At 35.4% G+C, this 18,062-nt stretch overlaps 1 protein-coding gene across 1 annotated transcript in view; it reads left to right on the top strand.

The window, feature by feature from the left end:
- The first annotated feature begins 225 nt into the window (after positions 1-225).
- Positions 226-18,062, top strand: part of GPM6A (glycoprotein M6A) — a 128,823-nt gene continuing 110,986 nt past the window's right edge. The window contains exon 1 of the mRNA XM_009676614.2: positions 226-804. Coding sequence (XP_009674909.1) covers positions 768-804 — 37 coding nt within the window. The 5' untranslated portion in view covers positions 226-767. The remainder of the gene's footprint in view (positions 805-18,062) is intronic.

Here is an 18,062-nt window from a genome sequence, read left to right as displayed (position 1 = left end):
GATTATATGTTTACATAAACACACAGATACATATAAAAAGCTACTATTATAAAGATGTTTTCTAGAATAGTATAAATAGTATGTATTTGCTGTTATTTCCAAATGATATGGATATATGAGGCGGAGGGAAATGAAGCATCATATTATTCTTGCATGTGCTGATACAAGGGGAGAGAGAGAAAGAGAGAGACAGAGAGCAAAGAGAAAGAGAGAGAGAGAGAAAGACAAGTAATACAGCATAAAGAACCCACAGGCATCTGGGCTTTCCCACTTCAGTAGCAAATAGGGGGAATTAGGGGTTGGTGGTCTGCTCTCACGTTAAGAGGACACCCCTCCATCTGTTTTCAGTACAGCCTGTTTCCAATTTAAAGCACAGATTTCAATACAAACCTCAATTTCTTTTCTCCATTTTATATGCAAAGTGAGGCTTATGAATCAGAGACACTGCCATAAGGGCTCGGACCAAATTTCCCCCCAAAATTCACAGGCTGTTCATTTGAATACCTGCTTACAGTGGTACACAATGGGCAGCTTTGAGAAGAAAAATTGATAATCTTCACGGAAGAGTAATTTGAATGAAATTACACTTGACAGCCTGTCTCCAAGCAAACAAGGAGAGTGAGGGAGCCTTAGCTAAGCTCTGAGGACTTGCCTAAGCCTCTGCTGTTGGAGCTTCCCAGGGAAAAAAAAAATCCACACTTTTTCCTACATCTGACTGAAGCTTTTGATTAATTCTGTGTAGCTGTTTCCAGTGAAGAAAGGTAGCCATGGAAGAGAATATGGAAGAGGGACAAACACAGAAAGGTATAGTGATAAAAATTGTTTTCTAATTGCAAGGAGATAATTATTTTGCAGCTCCTTATTTGCTTTAGCAGCGTGCTGTAAGGTTAGTGAATATCCTTATGTGGCAGATGGGGAAAGATTTTTTTTCATACCACTTGCATTCATTTGTCTTTCTGCAGCAGCAGCTAGCATTAATATTGTGATTGTTATCTGATATTTAATACTGTAGGAAGCCAAGTAGAGAATTTTACATCTATATTAATAATTCTGCAAGCATTAAATGTAGACTGCTTCCCGGACCGGTCTTTGTTAACCTTCATTTATTTCATGTTTTCATGCTTGTCTAGGTGGGTCAAGGGAACCTAGTGTGAACTATGAGAGAGCTGCTCACACAGTATTTGGAGCTAGCTGCAGTTGGAGATCTAATGTAACCACTATTTACACCTTTGAATGAGAGTCCAGAATGAACAAAGACCTGGGATATATTTTGTATATATTTAGACAGTATTGATATTTTTCTACCTTTTTCTCTATTTTTGTTCTGCTATCTGTTGAAGCAGCCTTGCTATAGTATCCATGTATGGGATAGTTCTAATATTTGCATTGTACAGATCTGGATTTTGCTGAATTTCATTTTGCACTGTGCAGATGAATTTGCTTTAGCAAGACATGCACAGCATGTTCAGAGCGTTGGTGTTCTAATATTTCTGATCAAATTGAAAATAACTGAACATGATAGGATGTGTTAATGCTTAAAGATGCAACTTAAGATTATTTTTGCCTGCACCATTTACTAATTTTTGAATCTCTGAAAAACACAGTGTTTATAAAGTCATTTCACTTAACTGCTATTCTGTACAAGCAGCATTACAAGAATGAAAGGAGGCAAGGTTTTTTTCATTTTATTTTTCTACATGCACAAAGGATAATCCTGGTGAATATTTGCTATGTTTACATCATTTGTATTGTTCGTTTTGAATTTATTCTGAAACAAATATCCAATTTTGAGGAGGACTTAGGAAGTCACAAAATTGATTAATGTAAATTGCTTGTAAAGACACATTTTTCTGATTTGATGACCTATTCTGTTTTTCCACTCCCTTATCAATCTGCTTTGCTACATGTAACTGTCATGCTTCCTCGTTATAACTGACCCATTTAGATAGAATGCAGCTTGGATTGTTTGTGGTCTTGATTTTATTGAGATGCATAGTAGACGGTCAAGAGAAGACTAAAGCAGGCTGGCTATATGTGCTCTGTGCGTATATAAATTAATAGCTGGTTGGTGATTTCAGCAGTTTCTTCAATTAATCTCTATTATTTGCCATTTGCAAAGTCGCTTTTGCAAAGGTAATTTCAACACTTTTATCGCATGGTTCAAATTATTTAATATGCTTTATATTTACAAATTCAAGACATTACCTATGAATTTTTTCTTTATAGTAGAAATATGTTTTCCACTGTTATTTCACTGTCACATTTTTCAGTATCATTTCATTATGCTTTTTCTTAAAGTACAATTTGACCACTAAATCCACATACTTCATTGGTAATAATAGTATTGCCTGGAGAATCTGTAAAATTCAAAATCCCTAAATCCTTATTAGAAAAGAAATGGAGGAAAAAAGTGAATCAATTTCTATATTAAAGGAACACATTGTTATTGATGAACTGTCCTCATTGTTCATATGATAAGCAGTTGAATGACCAATAGCCACTTGAAATAGTGTGATTAATAGTGTGATTACAACAGCTAACACTACTGATTTTTTTCCTCCACCCTGCACCCCACCCCTCTCCGTTTACAATGCCATGTGTTTAGCCTTTTTTCCTTTTAGTGGTACCCAGCTGTCATCACAGACACTGACAGGAGAATGTTAAGAGCTAACAAATTACATTTATTTTTCCTTATTGGGGTGGAAGGGGGATAGGGCTGTGACTGTATTTGTGAACCTGTCATGTTCCCAGTTTGGACTTTTAAAATGAATTTAGAGTTTGAAGAAAATTGACGGTTTAGGAGAAAATGAAAAACATTGAGAAGTGAATTTTGGGGGATGCTTGAATGCAGAAGTGGAATTTTAGCAAAGTATAGGGATGACTATGAATTTGTGGATATCTTATGTTTTCACTTTGTGTTTGAGGAAAAATATTTTACTGTTATTAGCACAACTTGATGCTTCTCTTTTATAGTTCCTGTTTTTACTTTCACATATCATAATCTATTATTCGTTTTGATATCCATAGCATAGTTCTAGTTTGTTTGGACTAGTTTTTTCTAACTGTAGTGTCCCAGCAACTTGTATTGCCATACATTCTATTGTAATTTTCATCCTCCTGCCATCTTTTGCAGAGCTATTTCTTCATTTCTCTCCACTGTTTTCTCTTCTATAAAATCAATAGGAGTATAAATTGTAACTGCTTATCAGCTCCTATACTCCTCACAGCAGATGCTTTGAACCTCCTACTGAACAGCATTACATTTTGCCAGCAGCCATGATAGAAGTGAATAGTTTCACGTTGATGCATTTCATAAATACGATAACAAATAGCTCTAATAAGAGACTTCCTGCTTGGAGAGTCTTTTTATATTTATAGATTTTTATGCAATATGATATAAGTGCAAACAGTATTCTTACCATAATGATTCCAAATAATGACCTTCTACCATATATCATCTCTGTACATTCTAGTTTTTAACATTTGCTGTTTGTTTGAGACTGTATCTTGGAAAATTGCCAGCAGGGAAATATATCACATATCTGATTTCTGAAATTAATGAATTAGAAACTGCATTGTTTAAATTAATTATTGGAAATCAGAAACTCTGCTTTCCCTCCAGTATTTTTTTTGCTGTTGGCTTTGGAAAGTGTTTTCTTCTTGGCAGGTGTACCTTCATTTGGAAAATGGTGATAATGCTGTTCAGCAGTTTTGATATGTAAAGCTGTAATAAACTGAAACAAAGAATCATTTATATTTATTCATTTTTCTATTTTAAAATATTGGAAGACTCCCTCTCACCATGCCCTCAATACCACATCTCTTTCACTTGCAAACCAGTACAGTGTGGGGGGAGGATAGTTCAGTTGTCTGTACACAGTTGTTTGTAGCTGTCCAAGAGCTGAATGCGAAGAACACTAAAATAAATCCTAACCAAGTCATCATGTCTTGGAAATATCAACCTGCTACAATTTCCATAATACTGACATTATGCTACATTCATAGGAAATATAACTTACTAAGAGCTTTGGTTGCAAATTTGCTGTCTGGGAAACCCAAGAGAACTAGAGCCTGTAATTTATTTTACCGGTTTGTTTTTCAAAACTGATCAGCTCCACTTAGAAGCAGAAGTTTCACTGATGTCTTCAGGGATACATGCTAATTCTGAAATCTTATGCATAAATTAGCATATGTGTCAGTGGTATGTATCAGCTGCCAGTGTTTGAAAAACAATGACGTCAAACTTTTAGCTATGCTATATGGAAAAAAGTATCAGTCCAGTTCCTGCAGAACAGGTCTTCACTCCATAAAAGCATTGAGTTTACAATGATATCTCCTGTCTCCAGGCACTCATCTCAACAGAAAACTTTTAGTAGGGAGAAACTGTAATTTTTTGCATTGTGCAGGACTCAGCACAGTGGAGCTTAGAATTATGCTCACTACAAATCTTATCTGAGAAAAAAGAAACGGTCTGTTGCACAGCAAATCATACTTCTATCACCTGTATTAAACTGAAGATGAGTGTACCTTTTTATGTTTCTGCCATAACTTCATTCTGTAGTTTGAATTCCTTTATAACATAAGCTATTGGGAACAGAGCATCTACATGTGTACAGCAGCAAGCACAGGGAAGAGCTGATTTTACATAATCTCTCTTGGCTGCAGTATCCCTAGCAAATATAGACAAGGATTCTGCTATGCTACTGGTAGCATAGCGAGGAAAAAAAAAAAAAAAGTATTATTGTGACACTGAATACTAGAAAATAAAAAATGAGTCAGTATTTGGCATGTGTTAGTGATATAAATGAATTTGCAATCTATTGTCAAAGCTTTTTTATTTGTTACAGAGCATCACAGTAAAGGCAAGTGTTAAGAAGAGATTCAGAACAAAATCATAAGGAGCCTAGGATGTTATTAGTAGCATGTACACACAGCACCTGCTTGTTCAACCATGAGAGAGAAAGGCTGAATTGCTGCTTTTTCCTCCAGTACATTTTGAAAAAATGGCAGATTCTGAGTTAGTAGGGTAATAGTCTTTAAAAGTAGATGAAAATGCTGATTTTGATTGCCTGTTATTTTATTTCTTAACATACAAACAGTCAAAGCATTGATGTCACCCTTTGCAAGTTAGTTTTCTAAATCTCATTTACTTCTAAAGGAAGATAATTGTCTAGTTTCTCACTTAACTATTGTTAGGAAGCTGGTTAAAGGAAAAGTGAGCAAATCACAAAATTCTCCATTATGATCTTGTTGGGTGACTATACTTGTAAATAAAGCCAAGTTGTCAAATTCTCTTCCTCAAATTGTAAACGTGAGCCATGCTTGACTTTTCAGTGAGATCTTCATTGTGTTGTTAGTACTCTACCAAGTCTTTTAGGACTCCTGAAGTACAATCAATTTTATGAGTAATCTGGAAACTCTCTTTCATATTTGGCTTTATAAGTAAGAAGGAGCAGAGTTGTTCTGGCTGACGTTCTTCATACAAAACCTGGATTTGCAATGCTTGATTTCTAAAGAAAACACGATGGGCAGAAGTCACTTTCCTATTTGCTCTGGGAATGAATTTTCAATTCCACTCTTGGTTCCCAAGATTGTGTTCGGACTGCATTTTTACAAGTTCCTTCAGAGTAACGTGATCTTAATGTTCATTGTGTATTTACTGTTGCCTGTTCTTCTTAAAAGTATATGTATGTGTATGCATATATATGCACACATGCCTGTGTATACATATATAAAAATATACGTAAAATACTCCCAGTCTCTCTATGTATGTATTTATATGCACACACACACACACACACATATATATTTAATATATAAAGGTAAAAAATACTCCTTTGACAGTCACTAACAGATTAATAAGTTTCCTTAATCGATGTTAAGTACAGAAGCAAATTGCAGCATCTGGCAGAGTATCTCAATGTATTTCCTGCTTAATACTCCTTAGTAGTTGATCAATAATTTTATTAAAGAGGAATGTAATAACATCATTCAATATGAATTTGAAGTTAATTGTTCTAATTACGTAAGAGTTATTCTCCTTTATGTGGTAGTTACAGACTACCTTACCTAGAAGATTCTTTCATTAGAAGCAGTAAGTTCCAGAGCCATAATTTGAATCTCTCTTATTATTCAATACATTATGTTGTTATTCACAGATAATGATGTAAATGAAATTTAGTCTTATTTACTTGCTTGCTTGTTTGTTTAATCTTTATCATTGACATGTCTCTATTGATTGTAGAAAACTTCATATTTTTTACAGGCTTAACATCAGACTAACTATCAGGCATGAAAGTCCAGCGTTAACATGACATAATTGTGGTTATACATATTCTTAGAATGTAAAAAGTATTCCAACTGCCTAAGGCAGGTGCAATAACCAAGGCAATGTGCGAGCCTTGAGGTCTTCATGGTAATTTTGACATTTATGTAGATATTTCTTAAATAATGGTGTAAATTCTTTTTTCAATTGCATATATGTAAAATATTTGATTTATACCAATGCTTTACAGCATATTGTATTGAAATAGTAATGCATAATTGTGCAAAGCTCTTTCTACAGTTTATAAAAGTAAAAGCTCATGGAGGGGGAAACACTCTTAACTGTAGGTAGGTTATTGTGCGTTTCTCATTCTGAAAAAATAAGTGGCCCATCATGGCAAAACAATACTGCGGATATAGCAAAAATAAACTAGATACAGTTTAGTGCTTAGGCTCCTTAGTCATATAGAAGAGGGACTGATTTATCTGTTGTCTTGAAAATATTTATTTTCTATTGTGACTATATGTTCACTTCTGATAAGTACCTTAAACAGTTTTGGCAATAAGATTTTTAGTCTGAATTGTGTGAAACCGTACTGAAAATCAAGAGGGAAGGAGGAGAGGAGTGCTGCCAGCCTCACAGAACTATAGCGCTGGCTTTGCTGATGTCACAGTTTTGAACTGTTTTGGACTGTTAATACTGTCCATATAAACAGGTGAGCAATAATATATTCTTTACTGTTAATGATTTTATTTAGATTATTATGTAGAAATTGAGAAGTCTGGTGGTTGTCTGCTTCAGGTTGTGTATACTGCGTATAATTATCTGGAAAAAGGAAAGGATATGAGCACCTGATGGCCACTGGAAGTCAAAACAGAGAAAATACAAAGGTGAAAATTGTTCTTACATCAGATGTTGTGGTCAGTTAACTTTCAGTTTGACAATTCTGTCAGAACAATTTTCATCCAATTTGTACAATTAAGATGCTGTGTCTCCTGCTGATAGCTTACAGTGTGACTGATTTCTGAGACAGGCCAGCAAGTTCTGCAGTGCTGTGCTGTTACAAGTCTTTTGCTCGTGATTTAAAAAAAAAAAAAAAAAAACGAAAAAAAAGGCTACAGATACTTTAATTCCAGTGTGCAAGGAATGAGAAATAAATCTTGTCATTCTCTCTGCTGCAGTGAGATTAAACTCTGGGCACCAAAGCTGCGAGGGTCAAAGCTATGTGTGAAGTAGAGGCTAACTATCGGGATTATGAATCTTCGTATGCATAAGTTCTAGGGCCTTACAGTAGCCACTGACAGAAAAAATGGCTTATGAATTATGGTAACTTGTCTGTGCAAGCTCTTATACTATAATTCACTAGACTCAGGAGGGCTAAATCTTTTTTTTTTCCTAATATTTTAATCTCCTTCCTTTTAGTCACCATGTAGGACTTCAGTAGTCCTCTCAAAATTTAGACTGCAGCTATCTGGGACAACATTGTTCCAAATCACATGTTAAAGTATAATCAGCTACTGCTAGGTGTAAAAATAACTGTTTACATGTATAATAATCCTGATATTTGTATTTGGATAGTATGCAAAGAATTTTTATTCATATAGAGAGAGTTTCATTTTTTCCGGTGGTGGTAACATTACAACTGTGAGGTAAACAAACATTAAATTCAGTATCAATTTTAAATTTTAATAAAAATCTGTCTTTTTAATAGCAGTATGAGGGAAGTAGTACATTTGCTGCACTTCCAGTATGTTAGTTTAGACTTTGGTCAAAGATGCATTTGCTGCACTTTTTGGTATATGAGCTTAGGCTTTGCAGGAAGGTGCTACTGCCTTGCCATTCAGAGAGTAAATGTAACTCAAGCAAAATATGTTATTTGCAGTCACAGGAAGCATTCCTTACTTCTCAGCATCTTGCTATTTGTACCCCAGGAGCTGGTTTTATTTTCCTTCTTCCTCATCCTGAAAAATAAATTTCTAGTTCTTTATAACTGCTGCCCTGCTTTCCCCTTTTCTGTGGATACCTCTTCTTTTTAGGGCCTGGAAGGTACTGAAAAGAGATCCTACAGTTGTTTTTTTCTTGTAGAAATACATAATATGATAAGTGCTACATGAAGGGCTGAAGGAGTAGGGTGTAATAAAGTACAAGAATCTTAGGTATTTGGAGTTTTTACGATTATTAATAAAGTTATGGTTGCTCACATCCCAGTACTCAAGCATCCACAGCAGGATGGTTTTATATAGGTGAAACTGGACGCTGAGAAGCACTCGGAAGGAAGATAGTATAGTAGTGAAGTGATTAAGCAGGGAGTGCTTTGCATTAAGGCATAGTGGGGGAAGAGTGGAGATGACTGTACTGATAAAGAATGGTTGAAGAGAGACCGTATAAGGAGATGTATGCAAAGAAGAAAAGTAGTATAACTTGAAAGACTTTCAGAGGGATTTAGAAGTTTCCAACTGATATGTAAAGAGAGGAGGACAACACCAGAATAAAAAGTATAAAAGATGATAATATTTGGTCCTTCAGAAAAGACACACAGAGGGCTTGATGGGAATTTGGCACTTTCAATATAGATATAACGTGTGTTTTAAGAAGGAAAGAGTTTTGAAATGGTGTCTGATGTCCTTAAAGTTTACTTTTTCAAGAAAAAAAAAAAGCTCTATTTTGTTGTTGATATGATGTAAAGTTCTTGTCAGTTTTTTTTTTTTAGTTTTTAAAGTTTAAAATTATAGAGAACTAATCTGAATAGAATAATATTAGGCTGATATTTGTAGGTTAATGTTAGTAAGTAAAAAATTTGAGAAGTTATACATAAATAGTTCGAATTTATGCTTCTAAGATAACTTCTAAAGCAGTGAACGTATAAAACAATGCATGTTTTCCCTCAAGTGAAACATGTGAAGCTGCACACCTGGTGATATTATAACTATAATTGGTATCTAACTATAATGAAGCTATGCATAACAGAGAGAAGGAGGCTAAGCAACTTAGGTTTTATCTTAAAGTGGTGAGAGATAGGAAATTTTCTTTTACTTGCCAAAGGAAAGTATATCACTTCTTGTTCATGAAGAACAACTATCGCAGTTGATCCCTTGGCCTCGTTTCTCAGGTGAAGAAAGCTGGTACTGTGTGCACTGCCTAGAAAGGTGACGTAGCCAGTGTGGGAGGCTCCACAGTGTAGTAGCACCCTCTACTACTGGTGAATCAGTCTAGCTTTTTAAATGTGATTCATTAGAGCCTGCCACCCCCGATATCTCGCTGGATCTTCTTTGACTGTATTAGGCTGAATGCAATAAAAAGTATCTGGCATAATTTTGGATTAATTCGGAGGCCTTTAGAGAAATATAATAGGAAAAGCCTGTTTCACTGAAGCTCTCAAATTAGACATGTTGTGACAAGTTTGGCCATAGCTAAGAATTTAGCCTATTTTAGCCTAAAAATATGCCTTTTTTTTACCCAGGAGAGAGAAAGCAGCAGCTCTTGAACTTCTAGGGTCATGCGGTGATCGATACCTCAGGGGACAGATGAAGAAGTATGTCCAGGCTGGGATCTCAGACCTATGCTCAGATGGCACAGGGCTCTCTGTATCCTCACCTCTCCAAAGCATGAAAAGCGATGCAGCATCACCTGTCTCTACCTGCCTGAATCATTTGCTCCCCATCTCTTCCACCGCTCTACTATATAGCTTGCCTCAACAGGCCTCTACCTTCAATCTTTGGCTCCAGTGAACAAAAGGTTCACAACAGTACCTTGAGTGCTTTGGGATTTCTTAATATTTAGAGATTACAGTCAGCATGCAGAAATTAGTGTTGTGAGTTTCTGTGGTATGACAATCTGTACTATGTGGTGGGCAAGACGTTTTACAGCCTGCTATAGGTGAATCCTCCAAGTTTGCACTGAATACTATGAAAAAGTTTGCACTGTCACTGATTCTGTTATTCTTATTTTGTGAGTAAATAAAGTCTTAAGTCTTCAAGATAGTCCTTTAATGTTTCACATTAGTAAACATTTGCAGCTTTGGGTGGTTTTCTTTCCAATGTCTTTTGAAAAAAAATGGCCAGACTTTGGACCTGGTGGCATCTAAAGCCTAAAAGGAGAATGTCTTTATTAGCTTGTAGAAATTATACATAGCTAATCTGGGATATAACAAGGAACATACAGTCATTTTTTCTAATTTATTTTAAATATCACACAACTTTTTTTTTAACTAGGAAAATATCCTGCAAATGGGAAGCATTCAGTCATATGAAGTGGGTTCATCTACAGGTATAGTTGTTGGCTGTCATCCAGTAGCCATGTCACAATGTATTTAGACATGAAAAAATGAATGTTGTATTTAAATTTGTACCTTTTTTCATAAAATAACAGGAGGCTGTGTACTGCACATCTTCCTAATGCTCCTAGCTAAATGGTTTCCAGAATTTATCTCATTTCCCAAATGAACACATGTGTTCTGGTTTTATGCAGTATGTATGAGACTCAAAAGGAGTTTATTTTCTTTCCTCATGTAGATAGATGCCAAAATTTTATAATTTCTTTGTCTCATCTCTATTGCCAAGACTAACACTTTAGTAAAAAGTTGATGCCTTTATGTGTGTATACCTGTTTATTGCCATGCTCTATTCTGATTAATAAGTAGAAACACTGACCTTAGTGACATTATTCCAGATAACTCCTGGTGTGGCTGAAAGGAGATCAAGAATGCTATTTTTATGTAAGTGTGAGATGCTAGTCCCAATTTATATTCTGAGTATTTTGCTAGACAGTATGTACTGCACTGTACAGCTGCCTTGCTATTTGCTTAACAGGTATATGTGTATTGCTGCTGTTTACGAAAGAATATATTTGGGGAAGGGAGCTAGGTATTACCATCTGGTAGCTATAACCACTAATCTCATGCTCCCCTGTTAGTCCAATGCACGTGGTCTAAGGGGGTATGGTGACAATTGACAAAGTTGCATTATGGTGTGTGAAGATGTTCTGTCGGGTGCTTTGCTGAATTTGAATATTGTAAGCATTCATTTTATATCCGTGCAGGGTGCATTTAGATGACAGGGAGGACCTTATTTATCTGCAGTGTTTGCAAGTCAGTAGTTTTAGCCAAAGGGTAGCTTTAAAGCACCTAAATAATTCAGAAGTTCCTAGGAAAATACACACAGCATTGAGTCTCAGGTGATGGGAAGTTACTTTGTGTGTGAGGTACCTAACTTCTGAAGGATAGTAGTATGTAAACTATTAAATCACTTCTGGAAATATTGTATAGCGTCTCTAAACAGTGGAATAGGCAGCTGCTAAGTTATGTATACTTATCTAAATAAATGAATGCCATGTTAGAATGAAATGGAAACAAAAGATATGTTTGTGGAAAAAGTATCTTTTTGAAATCAGGACATACATTTACATGTTGGAGTAGAAAGCAGGTACCAGATTTTGTTCAATCTTAAACAAAATTGGGATAGGATTTCAAAGTTTTTGAATGCTGAGTCTTGAATAGTGCATCACTTATTAGGAATCAAATTCCTAGTGCTTCTAACTGCAGGCTGAACGATTGGCCACTGTTTCCAAGATATAGTTCTATTTTAATGAAGTTGTACGAAAAACAAAATAAGGTAAAAATGAACAAATAAAAAATGATACAACAAAGAGTGGCAGGACTCTAGCGTTTCAGGTTATCTCCTGGGTCTTTTGGTGGAATTTGAGTCATTTTGACCTATAAAGCCCAAGTGGCTTGAGAAGATGTGAGAATTTGTGGAACACTGGTTTGTATGGCATTGTAGGCATGCTGCCAAAGGCATCTGTATGTAGCTTACTGGTAGAGCCCCTGTTACATGCTGTTGTGGTTTGTAATTAGGATTTGGTTATACTACCTGGAACTGCAAATTAGGAGGTAGTATTATATAAGCAGAATTAAATATATGGTTCAAGTAATATAAAATGTAGCCTCTACCCTCTGCTACAAAATACAGGAGAATTAACATTTACTCATTAGAGAGCCATATGGAGGCAGACAGAGGCAGGCATACTCTTGATCTTACTTGATGAGTATGTACGGGTTACCTAACTGACTGTAAAATCATTTGGTTGGGAATCACATTCTCTGTTAGTAAGTGGCAATGGACAAGTTAAAGTTGTCCTAACCTTCCCAATAGATTTATCCTTGCCTTTTACCAGGTAAATGCTATGTTGTGCCCTCATGTCATATGTATTAAGTGATTTATATTCAACAACTTCTTACTCTGTACTGGAATGTTTATTCTGTGACCATTGTGCTGAAGATTATACTTAGAACTGCATTTTTCTGCATACCTTATTTGCCATGGTTCATTTTCAACTTTGGTGGCTTAATCTGATCTCTGGGATGCTTATCTTTGCCATTCTCCCTTTTCAAAGGAGGGGATCAGGAACAGCTATTTGAGCAGAAGGTGCTGCTACCATCCTGACAGATAAATGCTTCTACATCCTACCCAAGTACAATGCTAAATAGGACAGGTAGCTGCTGCAGGAGAAAGGGGAGGCAGTAGCTGTTACTGGGCACAGTGAGACCAAATAAAGCCTCTCTGACTGTTGGACTGGTCTGTTGTGAAAAATCTTAATGGAGCAGATATCCCTGAACACAGATATTTTTTTTCCTTTTTTTTTTTTAACTGATAATGATGATAGTAAATAAAAATAACTGTGAGACTTTTAAAGGATGGTGTTTTTAGGTTATATACTAATACAGAACATGTAGTTGAATTTATGGAGGTAGCAGGTCTCTAAGCTGTTGTAAACAGTGATTCAATAGGCATAACTGAGGAAGAAAGTAAATGTCTGAATTTGACTTGAGAAGAGGACCATTGACTACTGGCCAGTGTGTTGTTCATAAAAGTATTCAATTATATTATTGAATGTTATAATAATGATTACTAAACTGAGTAGCTTTAGCATGAAATGTTTCCCACTACATGTTTTCCCTTTATTCATGACTTGTTGATAAACCACTATTGTATAGAAAAAAAACTTAGGCTCAGTTGTGCAAATAGTGATTTACTTTCTTATGGAATAGAGTGTATTTTTTCGTTTTATAACATGCTTTTCCTATTTGCTGCTGGTGCTTCAATATAGCAGTACAATTGACTTCATTTTAGGGATTTTCACGGCTTTCTAATTTCTTATTGAGAGATTGACTGCCACCTCTGATCAACCAGTAATTCTAATCTTTTTCTTATGTACTTTTGACATTATAAATAAGCACATCCATGCTTTTCCCCCAGCTCTTCCTCTCAGTAGGGTGCAGTTCCTCATATGCATCTGCAAATGCTATTTATGTTTTTCCTTCAAATCTATGCTCTAAACGTAATAGAGAAAACTGACAGTTACATTACAGTAACACTGAGACCACTGCATTTGATTGCGCAAATATAATTCTCGTTCTTATGCTGTACTCCTGATTTGCCCAGTTGTTAATATCTCTATGTTCCCACCTCTTTTGTCTGTGGATTGCATTGTCACTTGATCCCAACCCATTAGCAGGGTTCCAAGGCATGGCAGCAGCAGTAATAACCAGCAAACATTTTGAGAAAAGTTCTTTTTTTTTTTTTGCCTAAATCCTCATTTTATTTGGAGGTATTGTGTAATATACCTGGTAGAGCAACACATCTAAGATGCTAGGATGAAATCTGTGTATGTATAAAAGGTCTTGGCAACATATTTGTACTATGAGTTTCATTTCATTGGAATCCCATGCTAAGGTTCTGGTAAAATATATTCATTTGATGCGTTTTACAGTTCTCAGAGAAGAACTGCATTTAGTGTTTGAAAGATTTATTACTTTCTTCACTAAGCAGGCATCCTAAAAGACAGTGGACCAACCTCCCGAGATCTTCAAAGGTATTCAAAGGAATTTTATTACCATGTAGATGAACTAGATTGCTGAACTAGACAGCATTTTGTTTTCTAAGTGTTCCTTTATCCCTAGATTGAGATAAAACATTGATAACTTTGATAAAACATTTCTTCTCTTCAGTCTTTGCTTGATTTGCTGTGTAACACTTCCCATTTACTTGAAAATTCACAGTCCTCATAAGTATTAAGGACCACCTTTATTCATACTGCCCCCACTGTTGTAAACATAAGTAGAATTTGCTTGTAAATTCACATATTGCCCTTGAGTTTAGCATAATTTAATGTCTCTGAAATTATAGGCCTGTATAACTTGAAAAAATCTTGAAAACTAGTGACCAAGGCTCTGATGCTGCAAAGATTTACGAGGGCATGTTTGATGTTATGCATGTCCCATTGTTTTTATACAGGTTATTTGCAAACACAAAAATAAAGCATGCGCATAGCCTTTTAAGATTAGGACCTAACATTGGTGCAAAGTAATTTGCATACAGCTGTCAGGTTTTTAGCAGAAAATCTGTGATAGGACATGATGATGCTATAGTTAACAATCAAATAGGATCTGAGAGGAGATCGGAAAAAAGCTTGAATGAAGTTTGTTCAGCAGGGTTTTCTTTGTTTTGTTTGCACGGTATTATAGAACATTAAAATCAATGCTTTGGGGCCTCCCTTGGCTGTCTGCAGGTTCCACAAAACTACTTTTCTTTTCCTCTCACCTCTTTTAAATTTGATTGAGGGATTTTGTTTGTTTGCTTGCTTTTTTTGAGTTATTAGAAGTTGGCATCACTCTTTGACATGGCAAACAGGCTACTTTGCGGGCAGGGTAAACTGGTCTCTTAGTGATATTGAAATATTTTGCCAGTGTGTCTGGTTCACAAACTTAGGTCAAGCAAATCATCAAAGCTGTTATGCAGATGGAATTTTCCCCAAGGCATGGTCTGCTTTCCAAGAAAATATCTGAGTGTTTTTCATTTCATAAAGTGCTTGCTAGCGTAAGGACCTATAACACTGGTGTTATCCTACTTGCTTTCCTCATGTAATGAATCATGGGTGAGCTTTTTGGTCTTTTAATGGAGATCTGATGCAATGTGCTGGTTAGTGGCCTGTGTTTGTGAGGAAGAGAGGAAGAGATCTTTTTTGAATACTTTTGAATTGAGCTTCTATTAAATGTATTTCTGTGATTGCAAGGTACTGGACTCTGACAAGGGTGAGTCTATCCAATCCTGTGTCTAAAGTGAACAGAAAACACATGTTTGCTTCTGAGGTTTTTGCCACGTTAACTGTGCTATTGAAATCTGAATGGGGAAAAGAATACATTTTTAGCTATGTGTAGGGTTGGCAGGAGCAAATTCTAGTTTTATAATACCATTCAGATAAGCATCTTTTTTTGATTAATTTTATTACTGTGGCTAACCAAAAGGTTTAGCAAAACATGTGGTATAGAACCATGCCCTTTACATGAGGTACAAAGGCCAAAAAATGAAAGGTAAAATATATTTGTTTCAGCCTGTTCACCAGCATATGGAGGTTACCATTTCTCAAAGATGTTATCATTCAAAATTATTATAGGCTTATGAACAGGGTTCACTAGTGGAAACACTGGAATAATCATAGCCGGGCAGTGAGTAGGCCTTTTAGGTCAGCTTGTGTTTATGCTAATTGTTCAGACTAGATATTATTTTTCCCCTTCCCATCTGGCACAGTCATTAAATATTTAAGATACAGGGGAAACTGTTGTGGACATTTGGGGTCTTCTATTGGCTTTATGGAAGTGTTTGGATATGGGGGATTTTGCTGTTTGTTTTTTTTTTTTTTTTTTTTCTCCTCCTTTTCTGACTGCTACACATCCCGTGCCATCTATATTGCCTATGCTTCCAGCAGCTATGCTTCTATTATTACCTGTCATATCACTTTTTAGAAGATGAAAACACATATTTTGTTACATATTTATTGTCATCCTTATTTTTAGATTTCAGCTCAAGCACTTATATCAATCTTGTATGTAATTGAAATATGCAAATCTAAAGTTTTAAAGGATCTGTAGCTATCTGTGGTTGTATTTAGTGAATATTATATAAAAAGCTTAAGTGTACCCTTCTCTCCTGAAATGGGAATGCAGTTATATGCCCACATCTGGGGAGTAATCTTCCGATGTACAGATTTTTCTGTTTGCTTTCTTGATTTAGTTCTCCTATGGGCTTATTTTTATTATTATCTTTTAATGTAGATTCAACTAGATTTGATGTAGCTGCTCCTGTTGTTAAATCTTGTGATATTCTCTGGGATCTCATTTTTCTCTTTCGGTTGTCCTTGCCCTCATAATTCTTGATCTTTTTTGAGATCATACAAACTCTTTACCTCAGTCTGGAGAGATAGAATATCTGCTACTAGAGGCCTGAGTCTTACCACTTGGGAATCACTGATCCATAATCCTTCCTCTATTCTAATATTCTGCCGAGGTGTTAGACTTCAGTGTTGCTACAGAATATGTTGATTTTATTTCTACAGGGATAATTTTACTAGGCTCTTTGTAGTCCTTTAGGGACAATGAATTACACAATGGCCCAGATGTAACATGCAATGTAAGAGTAGCAGTCATAAAATTAAATTATTGCAGTCATCCTTACTGTCTTTAAAATCTGTTGTGTTTTATTTCATAATAACCTCAGTGTGATAAATTGTAGAATTTAGTCTTCCCTACAGCAATATGATGAGTAATAATTTGGCTATTGATAGTAAGGGCAGTAACGCTGCAGAGCTTTTTCAAGTAGGTATGATCATAAATTCTGTAATAAATTAATAGTAAGCAGAAATATATAGAATGTTTGCATAGAATGAATGTGATGAAACAAACCTACTTTTTTTAAATGGGGAAAGTATATTAGAAGCCTCCATGTCTCAATAAGTTTATCCAATATTGTCAGAATATTAAAGAACTTTTTTTTTGCATTTTAATGATATTATGTAGAAAGAGATCAACTATTTCCATTTGCTCTATGCAACTACTTTGACTGCTTATTTTTATTTTTTGTCCATTATGAATCACTTTCTGAAATCATTTGATGTTTTTCTTTTGTTTAGAAAAACTGACACTAGTGTCTTTTCTAAGTGTCTCTGTGGTCGTTGGGATAGAACAGCAGTTGCTCTGTCAGTGTTTATTTTAATCTCTGAATTAATTTTCTTAGGTTGCTAGGCAATTTTACTTCATAGTTTTAATGGGAAATGACTGTTTCAGGGTGCACTTATTTCAGAATCTGCAATCTTTTGCTTCAAAGCTCACATGTTGAGAAAGTACGTTTCTCTATGGTGAAACATTAGACAAATACTGAGGTCAGTGTGCAATTTAATGAATACAGCTAACCAAATGACCAAATTCTTGTATCCAGTCATGTATTTCTTGTACATTCGAACAAGCCATTGTAAATCTAAGGTATTCGAGAAAGATAGAATTGTTTTCTTTGTATACATGGAGTCAATAAATGTCTGTCCCTGTGTCTGACATTTTGGAAATTTTCTAAGGGCAGCTCATGGAGGTGGTTACATAGTATTTATTCTGAGCCGGTGCCAGTTTGAGCCCTTCTGCATGCATAATAGCAGAGATTTAACAACTTACAGAAACATTCAGCAGGTCATGCATATTATTTAGTAGGGTGGGGAATGAGATAAATAGGTATGAATATTCAAAGTAGTGGTAACCATATTATTAAAGAAAACCTAACATTCTGCAGTTCCATAGCTGTTTTTCCTGGCAGAAAGTAAGATGCTTTGTGACAGTCTCTTTAAATTTTAGAATATTATTGCCTGTTTTTTCAATCCTCTTCTTACTAAAGGATAAACATACAGGAACAATAATATAAAATAGAAGTTCATGGCTTCCTCGATATCAAGACAGTGCAGGAACATAGGCCTTGTTTAT

This window comes from Struthio camelus, chromosome 4, assembly GCF_040807025.1.
Source record: "Struthio camelus isolate bStrCam1 chromosome 4, bStrCam1.hap1, whole genome shotgun sequence".
NCBI lineage: Eukaryota > Metazoa > Chordata > Aves > Struthioniformes > Struthionidae > Struthio > Struthio camelus.
Note: the sequence above shows the minus strand (reverse complement) of the source record. Positions and strands in the feature narration are given on the sequence as shown.